The sequence below is a fragment of the Morus notabilis genome, unplaced genomic scaffold, assembly GCF_000414095.1.
Source record: "Morus notabilis unplaced genomic scaffold, ASM41409v2 Scaffold115, whole genome shotgun sequence".
In the NCBI taxonomy this organism is placed as follows: domain Eukaryota; kingdom Viridiplantae; phylum Streptophyta; class Magnoliopsida; order Rosales; family Moraceae; genus Morus; species Morus notabilis.
Genome location: NW_010361020.1, coordinates 114511 through 133713, shown reverse-complemented (window position 1 = coordinate 133713; position 19203 = coordinate 114511). Strand labels below are relative to the sequence as shown.

Genomic DNA, 19203 nt, shown 5'->3' with positions numbered 1-19203 from the left:
TTGGGTGGCAGCCTATTCTTCAAGATCGCACTGCATTCTTCGGTTAATGCCACCATCTCAAATTCACCCGGCCTTCGTTTCTTCGAGAGAATATCCTTCATAATTTAACGTAACTCGGCATTTGCTCGAATGGCTCCACAAATGGAATGTTGATGTGGAGTTGCTTCAGCATGTCAAGGAATCTCCTGAACTGCTTATCTTGCTTTTGATTCTGAATTCTTTGCGGGAATGGGGGTGGAGGTCTCTCTGGTCCGTTTTGCTTCAGCTTTGCTGTAGCATTTTGGTCGACAGCATCCTGTTCTGATTCAGCTTCTGGTTGCTGGACTTTCTGGTTTTGGATCGAAGAGTGCTCTGATGTTGCTTCAGACTGTCGAGTTGGTTGCTCGATTTCCCTGCCATTCCGAAGTGTGATTCCCTTGGTCTATTCCGAAGTGGGAAAGCATTTTGCCTTTTATGCTACAGTAAAAAGCTCTTAGAAAATATCACATCTCAACTCGAATTGAAAACTCGAATCCGCGAAATGAACGAGGCCAAAATTGATTATAAAAACCAGTTGAACTAAAATGAATTGAAAAGTGAATCAAATACAAATTCGGTAAGGATTAAGTAACGTGAATTAGTAAAATGACTGGGAATGATTTAAATGTAAACAAGACGTAAGACTTAACAAGTTCTAAGCTACAAGTTGTGAATCAATGATGGGTAAAGGCTAGGATTACTGATTTTCCCTCGGTTGCAACTCTGACCACGTTTTGCTATAGGATTGCTGTAGCAAAGTTCATTCAATCAACCTAAAATTCGGCATAATCCTCTTCCGAATCCTCTTCCGATAGATCTATGCCTGTAGTTCCTCAAACCAAAACTAACATATTCCTATGCATTTCAGTTCTCAAAACCTAGAGTAAGCACCAATTTTAATGGGTTGTACAAGGCCGTAATATATTCCTATACTATTCCCTTATATTATCCAAGATAGTTCCAACTAAAACCAACCTTTCCAGAATTAATTTCAGTTTATGTTTTCCATTAAATGATGGCCTGTCACTTAACAAAAGTTGAACAATAAACACACTTGAATAAATCGAATGAAAATTACACAAGCAATTAGAATAACAAATTAATCTTCATTGCAACTTTGGTTCCATGAATAATCCTAGCTAAAGAAGTTTAGCTCATGTTCGGTGTAAGGTAATTAGAAATAATAACAATAATCAAATCCATTTGTCACAGAGAGTAAATATAGACAGATAGAAGGAAATGATTAAGCTAAAGTCTGGATGCTCAGTAGGCCTTTGTCCTTGCTTCCCTTTTGCCCCATAAACCAGCTGTGCTTTCCCTCGTTCTTTTTCTTTCTTTCTTTAGCTTCTTTTGTGTAATTCTGCGCCTCCTCCTTTTTCTCTGCCCTTTTCAGTACTCCTCTTTTTCCTTTTATATTAGGGCAGGATGAGGTACCCTAATTACATGTGTCCGCCTCAGAGCCAAAACTGATGGTCCCCGCTTTAGTGCTCTTACAGCTGTCCCCTCATGTCAGAGTCGGCAATTTGGACCACTGCCAGCTGTACATGAAAACAAACTGCACCAGCTTGCACCTTTTGGTTGCATCTGCATTGCTATAGCTTTGCTGCAGCAACGGGTTCATTCCTGCCTTCACTTCCTTTACCGTGCTTTTCTTTCAAATTGCTTTTACCAACACTGCCCTGTTGCTTTCCTGCACTAATTACCCAAAGTCAACACACCTGCATTGAACATGAGGACTAAATCCATGTTGTAACGAGATTGCTCCACAAATATTAACCTTCTAACGAATGTTGTACAAAATACTAACACTAAGGCATTGTACCTTGAGAAAATAAACAACTACTAAGCCTAAAAGTATGCTAACTAACTCTATTTCATCGAGTTATCAGGGATGCATGGAACTTTTCCATCAGGGTTATTAGGATTGTTGGTCCCAAAACTACCTTTGCTCCCGAACTTTTTTCCTTAGCAGGTCCTTCCTTGAACATTGTATTTTTTTTTTTGTCCGTGTTACTACAATTAATGAATGAATGTATTCTAAGGCCTAGTTTGTTTCACCATTCGAATCACATATCAAACTTTTTGTTATATTGTTTTCTTTCACAAAAGTTCATATTCCACTTTTTTTTGTTAGAATATTTTCTCTTCCGTAAATTCACTTTTAAGCTCTACTTCTCAACTCGACAAGCGAAACAAATGAGGGCTTATAATTTTATAGGGATAAACACTTCTCAAAGATATTCTCTTCTCTGTTGTTAAAGACCCTTAAAAACTAGAACATTATTTTTCTAAAATTTAGACTGAAATGCTACTGCTTAAGGTCTAATAGACATTATTTCAGTTTGATAACAATTTGTTTTATGTTAGTGGAAAGACGACTTCTTGAACTAAAGCTGTGATTGAAATTGTGCTTTGGATGCCTTGTACCTTGAAAAAAAAAGAGTAAACAAGAGTTTACGTTAAAAAAATAATAATAATTTTGGTAAAAGAAATAATTAGAAAAATGATTTGAGCAAAGAAAAGTGACAGTAGAAGTTCTAATCCTAGAATACTATGGGGAGGCATGCATGGTTTCTCTTTGGGGACAAAAAAGGACTTGGAAGATATTGTAATTATCTCTGAATTTCTCTGTATCTCCTTATAGTCTAATGATATAATAATATGATCACTCTCTGGCAGATTGTTCGGCTCCTAGCAAATCATCCTCATTTTGGCACTACCTTGATGACTGCTGATAGAAAAGCCGGCCAATCGATTGGATCAGTGTTTCCTCACCTAATCACACAAGTAAGACTTTAGAGATTAAAAATGATTCTCTGATCCAAAAATAGATTAGGCATGATAACATTAATTTAAAGTGTATCAAAGTTTGGGATACTTCTTGATTAGCTAACTTTATTATCTTATATTGTTATGTCAGTGTCACAATTTGATGATTTTGGTCTTCAATGTTTGCAGGATCTACCAAGCATGGTTGCTATTAAGGATGCCGATTTTTCTAGTGTTGATGCTGTTTTCTGTTGTCTGCCACATGGAACAACACAGGTTCTTACATATATCCTTGATTTCTATGAGTTTGCTATATCAGCAATTTAAACTCTTGGTTTAGTTGTCTTCATAAACTCACAACTAGAAACAGTTTACTGAATAGTTTTTGGATTTTGAACTTGCAGGAGATTATAAAAGGCCTACCAAAGAGTTTAAAGATTGTTGATCTTTCTGCTGTATGTTTAGTCATCGTGCTACATTTTGGTGTTTTTTTTTTTCTTTTTTTTTCTTCACTAATGATTTCTTTTTATGGATCGTGTAATAGATTTGAGAATTCAGATTTTACTCATGCAAAAGTTGTTTTTGATAATTTTGCAGGACTTCCGGCTACGGGATACATCTGAGTACAAAGAATGGTATGGTCAGGAACATAGAGCACCGGATTTGCAGGTGAGGTAATTATTTTCTTCTGCTTGGCTGTCTCTCTAACATGGCTGATTTTTTCCCTTTCCCCTCCTTTATTTCCCATCCTTCGGCCAATTCAAAGTATTTGAAACCTGAATGTTGAGTTCAAAGCTCAACATGATTTGAAGGCGCTTTAAACACTAAGGAATGCATAAACTAAACGTTTTTTGTTGTTTTTTCTTATAGGTTAAGGTTTCTCAAAGAACTTAAGATCACTTACCTGTTTATCTGAATTTCCTGTTGAGAGTATAGCTATATGCTATTTGTTGTGTACGTGAGCATTTTTTGACACCGAAATTTGTAGGAGTGTGATAAGAACTAGGAGCTGTTGGTTTACAGTAGGAGGAAGAAACGTCAGTGATTAGTGGCTGATGTGGATAGGTTTGTTGAAGAATCCATCAGAGTGCCTAATAAAAAGTTTGTTTTCTGAAGTGAAAATGGGACTCCTTATCCTGAATACTTGAGTATGTGGAATTTCCCTCTAAAGTTCGCATACTTAGGAGTAGTTATAAGAGGAAATCCGTGGATTAGAGAATCCGGATTTCCTCTATTCGGATTTCCTCTATTCGGTTATCTCCTTTAGGTTTGTAAATCGTGTATATAAGTGTGTATTGTTACCAATTCATTTAATGAGAAAAACAGAGAAGTTTATTCTTCCTCAAAATCTTCATGGTATCAGAGCCCCGTTTTTTTTCTTTTCTCTGAAAAAAAAAACCCTAGCCGCCATTCCCAACTATCCCTCATAGCCAGGCACAACCATGGCTCCCGAAACAACCAGCTCTACCTCTGAAGTCTCTTCTCATTCAAATCAGACATCCGGTCTTTCCAATTCTGGACATTCCGGAAATTCTGAAAATCTTTCCCCCCTGATCTTTAGCCATAAACTTAATGGGCAAAACTTCCTCCAATGGTCTCAATAAGTCCGGATGTTCATCTGTGGCAGAGGCAAAGAGGATTATCTGACAGGGGAAATTCCCATTCCGAATCGGAATGATCCAAACTACAAAAAATGGAAGGCTGAAAATCATATGATTATGTCCTGGCTCATCAATTCAATGAATGTTGATATTGGTGAGAATTTTCTTCTCTATGCGACTGCACAAGAAATTTGGGAAGCCGTAAGAGAGACTTACTCCAGCTCTGAAAACACATCAGAGTTATTCGCAGTTGAGTCCATCCTTCACGATCTACGGCAGGGAGACCTCACTGTGACACAATACTTCAATACCCTTACCCGTCACTGCCAGCAACTAGACATGTTCGAAAGCCACGGTTGGAAGTGCCCAGAAGACAATGCCCTGTATCGGAAAATAGTGGAGCAGAAGAGGACATTTAAGTTTCTACTGGGTTTAAACAAAAACCTAGATGAAGTTAGAGGCAGAGTAATGGGAACTAAACCTCTTCCTAGCCTTCGAGAAACCTTTTCTGAAATTCGCCGTGAGGAAAGCAGGAAAAAGGTCATGATGGGCAGTCAATATTCATCTCCTGCGATGGAAGGATCTGCCCTAGCTGCTCGTGGATCACGTCCTTCAAATCAGCATGATTCTCGCCAACAGAGGAAGGGAAGATTGTGGTGCGATCATTGTGCTAAAACTGGTCACACTAAGGACACGTGTTGGAAGATACACGGCAAACTTGTTGATTGGAAACCATCAAGATCAGTTTCGGACAGAGACAGCCGTGCCAATTCAGCAACTGCAGCCGAGGATAGACCAGTCACTGCCGAGACAAGCCCCTTCACCAATGAACAACTTGAAGTGCTCCAAAAGCTTCTAAGCAGTACTCTCTCACAACACACTGCTCCTGCCCCATCCGCAAGCATGCATGCACAAGCAGGTAATTTACAATTTGCCCTCTCTGTGTGTGCTAACAATTCAAGATGTTGGATTATCGACTCAGGGGCGTCAGACCATATGACGAGCGATAGGTCTCTCCTCCATGATTATCAACCAAGTAATACCAATCTCACAATACGCATTGCCGATGGTTCTCTATCTAAAGTGGCAGGGATTGGATCCGTTCGACTTTCACACGAAATCACTCTCAAATCTGTACTCCATGTCCCTAAACTTGATTGCAACTTAATGTCCATCAGTAAGTTCACTCGTGATCATCATTGTGTTACTAAATTTCTCCCGAATGTGTGTTTTTCAGGAATTGGGTTCGAGGAAGAGGATTGGCAGTGCTGAGATGTGCTCGGGACTTTATCTCTTCAAAACACCTCAACTTGAAGAAGCCTTAGTTGGGGGCAGAAACCTTCCTAAGAGTTAGTCAATTAATATTTTCAGTCCAAAGTCTGTCTTTAATTCTAGTGTCAATAAAGATAGTGAAGTCATGTTATGGCACTATCGGCTAGGTCATCCAAACTTTATGTATCTTGAAAAGTTATTCCCTCATTTATTCATCAATAAAAATCCAAAATTTTTTGCCTGTGAAATCTGTCAACTTGCAAAACACACTTGTTCTATTTATCCAAGTGTGCCCTACTGTCCATCAAAACCATTCGCATTGATTCACAGTGATATTTGGGGACTTGCTCGAATAAAAAATATTAATGGGGTACGGTGGTTTGTGACGTTTGTGGATGATCATACACGACTCACTTGGGTTTTTCTTATGAAAGAAAAGTCAGAAGTTGATAGAATATTTCAAGCATTCAACTCCATGGTCCAAACACAATTCAGTACTAAAATCCGAATTCTTAAGTCTGATAATGCTCGAGAATATTTCTATTCAGTTCTAGGCAACTACTTGTCCCAACAGGGAATTGTCCAAATGAGTTCATGTGTCAATACACCCCAACAAAATGGAGTGGCTGAGAGAAAAAACCGCCATTTGTTGGAAGCAGCCCGTTCCCTCATGTTTTCTACAGATGTTCCAAAGTATCTTTGGGGGGAAGCCATTCTTACCTCTGCATATCTCATCAATAGGATGCCATCTCGTGTTCTAAAATTTGGTACACCATGTCAAGCCCTCATAGATATATTTCCTCATGCTCATGTTCTTTCAAGTGACCTTCCTTTCAAAATCTTCGGGTGTTCTGCCTTCGTCCACATATACCCCCAAAACAGGAGTAAACTTGATCCGAAATCCATCAAATGTGTCTTCATTGGTTATTCCACAAACAAGAAAGGTTATAAGTGTTTTTGTCCCAACACAAGAAAAGTCTATGAAACAATGGATGTGACATTCTTTGAAAAAACTCCTTATTTCTCCAAAACTGAAATTCAGGGGGAGAATAAACAGAAAGAACTTCAGCTTTGGAATTGGGATTCCTTGCTAGAACAGCCTGAAATCAGCCCAAATATACAGCCACAAAATGCAGAGTCTAACCCTATGTCCAGTCCAGTCCATGTATCATCAAATCATCCAGAAACATCTCCATTCAGTCCAGACCAACAGTCAGCTAATTCTTCCAGTTCCTCCTTGAGTCTGCCCCGCCCAATAACTAAAGAACTTCAGGTATACACCAGAAGAAAAAGCAACCTCAGGGGGAGATTGAGAACTTGGCACATCTCATACCTGTCCAAGAATCTGAACCGGATCCAATGACTGCATAAACTAGCACAGGAGGTGGAAATGAGCCGGAACAAAAAGGGTTACATGAGACTCAGACTATAGATGATTTGGAACTACCTATTGCCCTAAGGAAAGGTAATCGAACCTGCACTCAACATCCAATCAAGAATTTTTTATCATATGTAGGTCTCTCTCCATCCTATAGAGCCTTTACTTCAGGGCTGGACAATGTTCAAATTCCAGCAAGCATTCAAGAGGCCCTGAGTCACCCAGGTTGGAAGCAGGCTGTCCAAGAGGAGATTATGGCCTTGGAAAAGAATGGTACATGGACCGTCACTGAACTCCCTCAGGGAAAGAGAAAGGTGAGTTGCAAATGGGTCTTTACTGTGAAGCACAAAGCAGATGGAAGCAGCTCAAGGCTTGGTTAGTAGCAAGAGGCTTTACTCAATCCTATGGTGTTGATTACCAGGAGACCTTTGCTCCTGTTGCAAAGCTTAACACCATTCGAATACTCCTGTCATTAGCAGCGAATTTAGACTGGCAACTTCATCAACTTGATATAAAGAACGCCTTCCTTAACGGAGATCTCGAGGAGGAAGTCTACATGGAAATCCCTTTGGGTCTACAAGTAAGCAACATCAACAATAAGGTGTGCAGGTTATTAAAGTCTCTGTATGGACTCAAACAATCTCCACGGGCATGGTTTGGTAGATTCTCAAGGTCGGTAAAGGAACATGGCTTTATTCAGTGTCAAACTGATCACACACTCTTTGTAAAGCGCTCTCCCAAGAATAAATTAGCCATTCTCATTGTGTACGTCGATGACATCATCCTAACCGGAGATTATGAGGAAGAGTTACTAAAGATTAAACGATCCTTGGCTAAAGAATTTGAAGTGAAAGATCTTGGTCCTCTACGGTACTTCCTAGGCATGGAAGTGGCTCGATCAAAAAGAGGAATAGTCGTCTCCCAGCACAAATACACCTTGGACTTACTCAAAGAAACGGGTATGCTAGGATGTAAACCAGCAAGCACCCCTATGGACTCTACAAAGAAGTTAGGGCGTGAAGAGGAAGGACCTCCAGTAGACAAAGGAAGATATCAACGTCTAGTAGGGAAGCTTATTTAACTCTCCCATACTAGGCCTGACATTGGCTTTGCAGTGAGTATGGTGAGTCAGTTCATGAACCATCCAATGGAGGAACACATGGAAGCTGTGAACAGATTTCTTAGGTATCTAAAGATGACCCCTGGAAAAGGATTATTGTTTAAGAAAAATAGTTGCAGAGATATAGTTCTCTACTCTGATGCAGACTGGGCAGGAAGCCAGATAGACAGGAGGTCAAGCACAGGGTATTGTTCTCTAGTCTGGGGAAATCTTGTGACATGGAGAAGTAAGAAACAGACTGTGGTTTCCAGAAGCAGTGCAGAGGCTGAACTAAGAGCCTTAGCAGTAACGATCTGTGAAGGAGTATGGATTAGGAGAGTTATGACCGAGTTGGGGTTGGAGTTTGAGAAGTCAGTGACACTTAAATGCGATAATCAGGCTACTATTAGTATCGCAAAGGATCCAGTTCATCACGACAGAACGAAACATGTGGAGATAAATCGGCATTTCATAGCGGAGAAGATTGAAAACTCAGAAGTGCAATTGGTCTACACGTCTACCCGGGAGCAACTTGCAGACATCCTGACAAAGGCACTCCTAGGACCGAACTTTGAGGAACTTTGCAACAAGTTAGGCATGTACAATATGTACAACCCAACTTGAGGGGGAGTGTGGAATTTCCCTCTAAAGCTCGCATACTTAGGAGTAGTTATAGGAGGAAATCCGTGGATTAGAGAATCCGGATTTCCTCTATTCGGATCCCATAAGTTTAGGAGGATCAGTTTCTTATTCCTTATCTTTAGGGATTTTGTTATCTCCTTTAGGTGTGTAAATCGTGTATATAACTGTGTATTGTTACCAATTCATTTAATGAGAAAAACAGAGAAGTTTATTCTTCCTCAAAATCTTCAGAGTAGTAATATGAAGTCCATGTGAGAGTCATTTTGTTTCCATGTGTTTATCTTTTTCCATTATGCTGTAAGATTTATATCGTGGCATCAATCACATCAAACAGGAAAAGCTTATGTTTTAACTAATTGCTCTTTTCTTGCTAACACAAGTGCTTATTTTCGGGATCCAGAGGGAAGTTGTATATGGTTTGACAGAGGTTTTCCGAGAGGAAATAAAGAATGCACGCCTAGTTGCTAATCCTGGGTGCTATCCAACATCAATTCAACTTCCCCTTGTTCCATTGATAAAGGTGTTTCTTGTAATTTTTATAGCTCATTCCAAGTTTCAATTTTTTATAAGAGTTGTGCTTCAGATTGGCTGACCAACTATTCAGATGTAAGAATGTAACAGAATGGGATTTGTTTGGTTCTTTGTTCTAAGCTTTTTCGTGATGGTGTTTTCATGTGCAGGCAAATCTCATAGAATTTAGAAACATTATCATCGACTCAAAGTCAGGTGTTAGCGGGGCAGGTTAGCATATACTCTTTCCTAATTTCTAGGTGCAAAATCCTGGTTATGCGTTCCAATATTAGTTCAGTCTACATGTCCTTGAAAATTGGTTCATTGTGCAGGCCGTGGTGCCAAGGAGGCAAATTTGTACACTGAAATAGCTGAAGGCATCTATTCTTATGGTATTACTCGACATCGTCATGGTAAGTCTTTTTAAGGGTGTAGAACTAAATATCTCTAAATGAAAATGATGTACTACTGTACAAGTTGCTTCCTTGCTGAAATGTTCTCATGTGATTTTTACAATGAATTATAGCAAAGAATTGCTGGTTTCTTTACTCAATGCATAAGTGATAAGCCAATAACCTTGGGTCTATCTTTAAATTTCAGTTCCAGAAATTGAACAGGGGTTAACAGATGCAGCAAATTCGAAGATAACCGTTAGCTTTACCCCACATCTAATGCCAATGGTAAATGTTGCACTCCAAATGTGTTTAGTAATTTTATGTTCTCCAATTTAATGGTTGCTGACATATAACTGTCTTCCTGTTATTGTCTCTCAGAGCCGTGGTATGCAATCAACCATATATGTGGAAATGGCTTCAGGAGTAACTACTGAGGACTTACACCATCAATTGAAGAGAGCTTATGAGGTATACCATATACCGATTTCAACTCGTTCTCCTAGTTGAATACTTCAGAATTCGTTAATAAGTTGAAATGGAAATTGTTGCTTTGAACTTCAGAGACTAGCACTCTCTTATCCAAATAAGGTTGATATAGGAATTAGGTTTTAACAACCCTCGCACTCATAATGTTCTATCCTCTACCCCTGTCAATATTTTATCTTGTTAGACCTAGAAAATACCTTGCAAATGATTGGAACGTGAAGAAGCCCGGTAAGTGGCATTTAGCATACAAATGAATTCACGTGCCTGTATTACTCAAAGAACTATACCTTATTGCTTTTTCTAACTATACCTTGTTGCTTTTTCTTTCTTTTAATTTTTTTTTCTTACTAAAAAAAATTTATGTTCTAATTTTGCTGCAGGATGAAGAATTTGTTATTTTACTGGAGAAGGGAGTCGTTCCTCACACTCAAAATGTTCGGGGATCTAATTACTGTGTCATAAATGTCTTTCCTGATCGAATTCCCGGTCGAGCAATAATTGTGTCTGTTGTATGTTCAAGTTCCCAATACTTGGCTTTGTTTTTGTATCATATGCTTGTCTATGGCATCATAGTGACTAATTTCTTAATTGTTGGTGCAGATTGACAATCTTGTTAAGGGAGCTTCAGGCCAAGCTTTGCAGAATCTTAATCTGATGTTGGGCTTTCCAGAAAGCACAGGGCTTCTTTATCAACCCTTGTTTCCTTGAAGATTTTCTTTCATCTGCCTCAAGAAGAGTAAGCTTGCCATTTGCACTAAAACCTCCTTGTTTGCTTATAGGAATCTCATTTTGCTTATAGGAATCTCATTTATTGATATTTCTGTTTGATTTAGTTCATATTTTCAAGGGAAAAGGGTCTTTAGCATTTCCCATCCGTTATTAGCCTCTCTTTTGCTTCATTGGGTGCCACTTATTCTAAATTTTTTCCTGCGAAAAGAAATACAAAAAAGGAAGAATTTGTGCTACATGTGATGTAAAGGTAAATAAGAGGAGAGAAACACACTAACACTGCTGGGCTGAATTAATCCTTTCTCATAAAACATCCGTGTAAAGTGTACAAGGTTTACAATACATTTATAGCCCCTGGCATACCACTAACTTAGGAACAAAGTCTAACTAACCAGAAAATCAAGAAATAAGCTAACTATAGCTCTAGATTACATAATATCCTAACTAACCGTAAATATAGTATGTACACCTCAGTATTTCTAACTTTTCTACACTCCCCCTCAAGCTGGGTTGTATAGGTTAAACATGCCCAGCTTGCACACCAATTTTTCGAACACAGGTCTGACAAGCCCCTTAGTAAGGATATCTGATGTTTGTTCTGTAGTTGAAACATAAGAAACACACAGAACTCCCTCTTCAATCTTTTCTTTAATGAAATGCATGTCCACTTCCACATGCTTTGTTCGGTCATGATGAACTGGATTATGAGACATGCTAATTGCTGCTTTGTTATCACTGTAAACTTTCAGAGGTAATTTCACAGCAACCTTCAGCTCTTCTAACAACCGTTTTAGCCAAAGAACTTCACATACACCGTGTGCAACAGACCTTAGTTCTGCCTCAGCACTACTTCTAGCCACCACTGGCTCTTCCAGGTTACTAAATTTCCCCAAACAAATGTACAATACCCTGAGATCGATCTCCTATCATCAATCGAACTTGCCCAGTCAGCATCTGTGAAAACTTCAACACTTCTCTCACTGGTTTTTTTGAAAAACAGACCTCGACCAGGGCTGCCTTTTAGGTACTTCAGAACTCTATACACAGCCTCCATGTGCTCCTTTGTGGGCGAGTGCATATACTGGCTTACAAAGCTTACTGCAAACGCTATGTCTGGCCTAGTGTGAGACAAGTAAATAAGTCTCCCAACAAGCCGCTGGTATCTTCCTTTATCCACAGGCTCACCATTCAAATTCTCCCCTAATTTTAGGTTTGAATCGAACGGAGTGTCCACTGGTTTGCAGCCTAGCATCCCAATTTCTTGAATAGGTCCAGCACATATTTTCTTTGTGAAACAAATATACCTTGTTTGCTTCTTGCAATCTCCATGCCCAAAAAATACCTGAGGTTGCCCAAGTCCTTCATCTCGAACTCAGTTGCCAACTTTTGTTTTATCCGCTCCATCTCCTCTTTATCATCACCTGTTAAGATTATATCGTCCACATAAACTATAAGGACAACAATCTTACCGTTCATGTGTCGATAGAAAATAGTGTGATCTGAGTGAGCTTGTTTGTAGTCTTGTTGCTTTAGAGTCTTTGTGAATCTGTTGAACCAGGCCCTAGGAGATTGTTTCAACCCATATAGTGATTTTTGTAATCTGCATACCTTTGCGCTGCCTTCATTACAATCAAAGCCTGGTGGCAACTCCATGTAGACCTCTTCTTCTAAGTCGCCATTCAGAAAGGCGTTCTTGACATCCAACTGCTGTTGTGGCCAATCTAAATTTGCTGCAAGTGATAGCAAGACTCTAATAGAGTTAATCTTGGCCACAGGAGCAAATTTCTCCTGATAATCTATCCCATATATCTGCGTATACCCTTTTGCGACCAGCCTCGCCTTATAGCGCTCAATCGAACCATCTGACTTGTATTTAATGGTAAACACCCATTTACAGCCCACTGGTTTCTTATCCAGAGGTCTCTGTACTAATTTCCACGTATGACTTTTTTCTAGGGCATTCATCTCCTCCATAATAGCCTTCCTCCAATTCGGGCATTTCAGGGCATCCTCCACATTCTTAGGGATTTCTTCATCTGCAAGGTTCGTTATTAGAGCTTGAACTAACTTAGACAAATTTCCATATCCCATAAATTCTGATATGGGATGTTGTGTACATGTCCTGACCCCTTTTCTTACAGCAATTGGCACATCTAGATCACCACTTTTTGTATTTGAACCCGACTCTGGATTGGATGGTTGGCAGGGAGGATTTTCAGGATTATTGTTGCTTTTTAAAATTTTCTTCCGAGAATAAGTCAGCAGTTCTGGCTGTGTGTGCAATACTCCCCCTAATTCGGATAAGTTTGTGGGATTTGGATTCACATTTGGATTTGGTGCCACGTTTGACTCAAAATTTGAATGAGGGAGACTTGTAGGTCGAGAGTTTTGAGGGCTGGTCTGTTTATTCAAATCATTCACGGATTGAGTGGGATTTAAATTTTTCATTTGACTAGATTGTGGATTTTCCTGGGATTCCAGAGTGAGACTCGGATTTTCCTGAGAATTTGGACTAGAATTTGAATTTTCACTCAAGGAAATAGGAGAAAAATCAGGCAAAGGATCCCAAAGATATTCCCACAAATCTGTTCTGTTTTCACCCGAATTTAAATAACTCTCCTCACCAACCGAATTCTGCTCCAAAAAATATTCTTCACTTATACTCTCCCCCTGAAGATATTTTTTTGGAAAAAATGGCCGATCCTCAAAAAAAGTAACATCCATAGACATAAAAAATTTCCTTTTTTCAGGGGAATAGCACCAAAATCCTTTTTGAGTGGTGGAGTAACCTACAAAAACACACTTGAGAGATCTAGGGTCTAATTTGCTTTGATTCTGGTCATGATTATGGACAAAGGCTGTGCAGCCAAAAATTTTAAAATCCAAGGAAGAAAAAAAACGACTCAGGATATGACTCAAGTAGTTTTTTAATTGGTGTTTGAAAATTTAAAACTCGTGTTGGCAGACGATTTATCAAGTAGCATGCAGTTAAAATGGCTTCCCCCCAAAATCTTTTTGGAACATTTGAAGTGAATAATAGAGCCCGTGCTACCTCTAAAAGATGGCGATTTTTTCTTTCTGAAATTCCGTTTTGCTGGGGTGTATTTACACAAGAACTTTGGCGAATCATTCCATTTTTTGTTGTAAAGTTGGACAAGCAAGAGTTGAAATATTCTGTACCATTATCGGTACAGAATATCTGTATACTCTTATTGTATTGATTTTTAATCATGGAATGAAAGTTTTGAAAAATTTGTGTAGTTTCAGATTTGTCCTTTAAAAGATACACCCAACAAACTCTTGTATGATCATCTATAAAAGTTATGAACCATCTTTTGTTGGTTAAGCTACGAATTCTAGAAGGGCCTCATATGTCACTATGAATAAGCATAAAATGATAAGATCCACGATAAGATAATGAAGGATAACGAACTCTTTTATGTTTTCCTAATTGGCAAGCTTCATATTGAAAAGAATCCTGAGTTTGAAACAGTGATGGAAACAAATGCTTTAAATAAGCGAAACTAGGATGACCTAACCTACGGTGTAACACCATTATTTTCTCTTTCCTAGACACGGTGGTGTTGCACACTGCAGTTTGAACCCGACTATTCACGTTGGAATCCTTCTCAAAGTAATATAACCCTTCAAATTCTCTAGCACTGTCAATCGTCCTCCCCAAAGTCTGGTCCTGAAAAATACAAGCTGATTGTGAGATTTTTACCATACAATTTAAATCTTTAGTAACTTTGCTGGCAGATAATAAATTGCATGATAATTTTGGCACATGGATAACAGATTTTAGAGTGATCTTTGGACTCAATTCAATGGTCCCAATGCCAGCCACTGTTGTAAAGGAGCCATCTGCTATCTTCACTTTGTGAGTTCCAGGACTAGGAGTATAGGAAGTAAACAAATTCCCACAACCTGTCATATGGTCTGTGGCCCCAGAGTCCACTATCCACGATTCTCCCTTAACTGATATACTGCCAAAAGCTGTAAAGTTCTGATAGGACCAGGCCCTTGGTAAGACAGGTGTTTGTTAGGAGAGGGAAACGGCTGTAAGCCTTGGGTAAGACAGGTGTCGTTAGGAGAGGGAAACGGATGTAAGTGTAAGAAGGTTAATAGAATGTAACCAATTAGGCAGTTGGATATAAGGGGGGGTTAGTTACAACGGAATTAGTGGGAAGTGGAGGGAAATAAATAGGGCAAGAAGGGAATATTGGGGATTACGGAATTAGTGAGTAAAGGATTAGCTAGGCCAATTTGCCAGCTAGGGGAGGATTGCAGTCCCTCGAAGAACTGCTGAATTGTACATAAATGGTCCTACAGCTTAATAAGAATATCTGATTCTTGATTCAATTCTGTTTCTCTTCTTCTTTATCGGTGACAGAAACCCTAGAATCTAACATTTTGGTATCAGAGCAAGGTTCTGGGAAGGAAATGGCGGCCAGGAAGACTGAAGAGAGGTTCGACACTGTCGAGAGGGAAATTAAGGAGATGCGGGAAGCGATGAAGGAGGTAGGCGAGGTTAAGGCTGAGATGATTCAGAGCCTGGCTGATTTTCGTCGTATCTGGGAGGAATATGTTAAAAAAGCGACGATAACAGCCCCGGCGCCGGAGAAGGCGAAGACAATAGTGACGGACGGCGGAGAAGCGCCGAGTAATTCCGGAGTAACGGAAGAGTTTCGAGCCGAAGTCGCGATGGGAACGTGCGGGGTGAATCGCGTAGGGGATCGAAGGGTTCCGCGAGAACTAGGTCGGGAGGTCGCGAGGGAGGAGATTCCGAGGTACGACGGAGAGCGAGAAGTACCGGAGAGGAATCAGAGGGGGGAAACCTATGGGTACAAAGGTGACGGATGGGGCGCGACTGGAGAGGAGGGATTTCGAAGGAATGGCGGAGGATTGGGCGGGTGGAACGGCGCTCGCGGGAACGGCGGAGAGGCGTGGCGAGTGGGAACGAGAGAGGAACCCCGACGGGATTTTCCTAGGGCTGGTTTTCCGCACGGGGAAGGGGGAAACAGAGATGTTAGAAGGAACGTGGGAATACGGGAAGAAGACATCGAGGATGAGGAATGGGTGGCCAACCGCCGACGGCACGTTGAATGTCCGGTCTTCAGTGGAGACGACCCATACGGCTGGGTGTTTAGAATGGAGCAATTTTTTGCAATTAACCGTTGCTCAGAAAGGGAGAAACTGACTACGGCAGGGATAACTTTAGAGAGTGAAGCCCTGTCCTGGTTCCAATGGCAGAATGGGAGAAGGCCCTTCTTCAATTGGACGGAGTTTAAGATGGCTTTGCTACAGCGTTTCCATTCGTCGCAGGAAGGGAGCTTATGCAAAAAAATTTTGGCGATTAGGCAAGATGGAACGGTGGCCGATTACCGCCGGAGGTTCGAAATTACGGCAGCTCTGCTGAGGGATGTACCCGAGGAGATATTGGAGGGAATATTCATCAATGGACTCAGAGCTGAAGTTCGGGCTGAATTGAGGTTGTTGAAACCTTCGGGGTTAGGGGAAATTATGGAAATTGCGCAACGAATAGAGGAGAAAAATGAATTGCTACGAAAGGAGGTGACAGGGTTGAAATGGGAGAGAGTTTTCTTCTCTGTCTTCAAAAACCAGCACCAGCGCTGTTGTCCGTGTTCCAACGGTGACAGAGAAAACCGTGCCTCCAAAGAAGGATTTTCCCTTCCGGAAATTGTCCGATTCTGAATGGCAAGAGAAAAGAGAGAAAGGCTTGTGCTTTCGCTGTGATGAGAAGTTCACCATGGGACATCGGTGCAAGAGGAAGGAATTACGGGTCATGTTGGTTAGTGATGAGGATGAAGCAGATTGGGAGGAGATAGAACATGAATACCCGGGGCAGGGCCTAGAGGACGTACAACAGGAAGTTATCGAACTTTCCTTGAATTCGGTAGTGGGATTGTCGACTCCGAAAACTATGAAGCTGCGTGGTGTCATTGCTCAACGTGAGGTAATAGTTTTGATTGATTCCGGTGCGTCACATAATTTCATTTCATTAGATACGGTGAAAAAGTTAGCTATACCTGTTGTTCCCACTACTGGGTTTGGTGTTCAAGTAGGAACGGGGGAATCGGTTCGGGGAAAGGGGCTTTGTAGAGAGGTGGTTTTGACTCTACCGAGTTTGACCATTGTTGAAAATTTTTTGCCGCTGGAATTAGGGGGAGTAGATGTGATCTTAGGCATGCAGTGGCTGGAAACATTGGGTGGAATGCATGTTAATTGGAAGTCCTAGGTTATGAAATTTAAGATAGGGGGAGAGGGTGTGACCTTAAAAGGGGATATGAGCCTTTCCAGAGCTATGGTCTCTCTTAAGGCAATGTTCCGCACTTTGAGGCACGAGGGTCAGGGGGTTTACGTGGAGTTGAGCACCTTACGGGTTGACTCCGACATTGAAAATCCTCTTCCAGAATCGGTGCAACACTTGTTGCACCGACACTCTAAGGTCCTACGTATGCCGGAGGGATTACCTCCCTGCCGTTCGCACGATCACCGTATCATTCTTCAGGAAGGGGCAGGACCGATTAGCGTTCGACCATACAAGTACCCCCATTTCCAAAAGAACGAGATGGAAAGATTGGTTAAAGAGATGCTCGCAGCCGGAAGAGTCCAACCAAGTACAAGCCCTTTCTCTAGTCCCGTGCTCCTAGTCAAAAAGAAAGATGGGAGTTGGCGTTTTTGTATTGATTATCGAGCGCTCAACAAAGCTACAATGCCGGACAAATTTCCCATACCGGTAATTGAGGAGCTTTTGGACGAATTGGGTGGGGCAACAATTTTTTCTAAGTTGGATTTAAAGGCCGGGTATCACCAAATAAGGATGGGTGAAGGGGATGTTCCAAAAACGGCATTTCGTACCCATGAGGGCCACTATGAATTTTTAATAATGCCATTTGGCCTTACCAATGCTCCTGCCACGTTTCAATCCTTAATGAACGAGGTATTGAAACCATTTTTGAGGAAATTTGTATTGGTCTTTTTCGACGATATTCTGATTTACAGCGCCTCTTTCGAGGAGCATTTGAGACACTTGAATGTGGTATTGGCTACTTTAGTGGAGCAGCAGCTATATGTCAACCAGAAGAAGTGTACGTTTGCTCAAATCCAGGTGGAATATCTCGGTCATTATATTTCAAGAGAGGGGGTGTCGGCAGACCCTACCAAGATCTCGGCAATGGTGGATTGGCCAACTCCTCGTTCTGTCAAGGAGTTGCGTGGATTCTTGGGGCTCACAGGATATTATAGGAGATTTGTGGCTGGTTATGGACACATGGCCTGGCCGTTAACCCAACAATTGAAGGACAGTTTCAAATGGAATCCGTTGGCAGAGGAAGCTTTCAAAAGTTTGAAAACGGCCATGACAACGGTGCCGGTTCTCGCCTTGCCTAATTTTTCTCTACCATTTGTATTGGAATCCGATGCCTCTGGTTTTGGGATTGGGGCGGTCTTGATGCAGCAACAGCGGCCGATTGCCTACTTCAGCCAGGTTTTGTCGGCTCGGGCTCAAGCAAAGTCCGTGTATGAGCGGGAGTTGATGGCAGTAGTTCTCGCAATTCAAAAATGGTGTCACTACTTGCTCGGTAGACACTTTATTGTGCGGACTGACAAAAAAAGTCTAAAGTTTTTACTGGACTAGCGATTGGTAAGTGAGGAGCACCAACATTGGTTGTGCAAGCTATTGGGGTATGATTTCGAAATACAATATAAACCCGGGATAGAGAACCGAGTGGCTGATGCCCTATCTCGGAGGCCTGCGGATTTAGTACTCATGCGCCTGAGTTCCACATCAGTTTTTGATTGGGACACAATCCGCCAACAGGTGCTCCTGGACCTGAAGCTTACAGAAATCAGGGCTCAGCTGGAGAAGGATCCTCAGGCTGTGAAGGGATATACATTGGTGAATGAGCTGTTGCTCTATAAGAATCGGGTGGTGGTTCCTCCAGAATCTTCCATCATTCCGGTGTTACTGAAGGAGTTCCACAGCAGCAAGGTGGGGGGCCACTCTGGGGTTTTAAAGACTTACAAACGGCTGGCCTCAGAATTTTTTTGTATGGGGATGAGGCAGGATGTAATCTCGTTCGTCGCTGCCTGCCTTATTTGTCAGCAGCATAAGTCTTCCACTCTCTCGCCGGCCGGGTTGCTCCAACCACTTCCTCTTCCGGCCCAGGTTTGGGATGACATAACGATGGACTTCGTGGAGGGCTTGCCCAAATCAGGAGGACGTGACACTATACTGGTGGTGGTGGATCGTTTGAGTAAGTACGCTCACTTTCTCGGTTT

At 41.2% G+C, this 19203-nt stretch overlaps 1 protein-coding gene across 1 annotated transcript in view; it reads left to right on the top strand.

Annotated features, from left to right (window-relative positions):
• The window catches only part of LOC21409534 (probable N-acetyl-gamma-glutamyl-phosphate reductase, chloroplastic), a 35694-nt gene that overhangs the window by 13580 nt on the left and 2911 nt on the right, over window positions 1-19203 (top strand). Inside the window, exons 3-13 of the mRNA XM_010097864.2 lie at window positions 2698-2805; window positions 2977-3063; window positions 3192-3242; window positions 3385-3456; window positions 9180-9299; window positions 9460-9520; window positions 9622-9702; window positions 9890-9969; window positions 10063-10152; window positions 10551-10679; window positions 10771-10906. Of these exons, the coding sequence (XP_010096166.2) occupies window positions 2698-2805; window positions 2977-3063; window positions 3192-3242; window positions 3385-3456; window positions 9180-9299; window positions 9460-9520; window positions 9622-9702; window positions 9890-9969; window positions 10063-10152; window positions 10551-10679; window positions 10771-10878 (987 nt within the window). The 3' untranslated portion in view covers window positions 10879-10906. The remainder of the gene's footprint in view (window positions 1-2697; window positions 2806-2976; window positions 3064-3191; window positions 3243-3384; window positions 3457-9179; window positions 9300-9459; window positions 9521-9621; window positions 9703-9889; window positions 9970-10062; window positions 10153-10550; window positions 10680-10770; window positions 10907-19203) is intronic.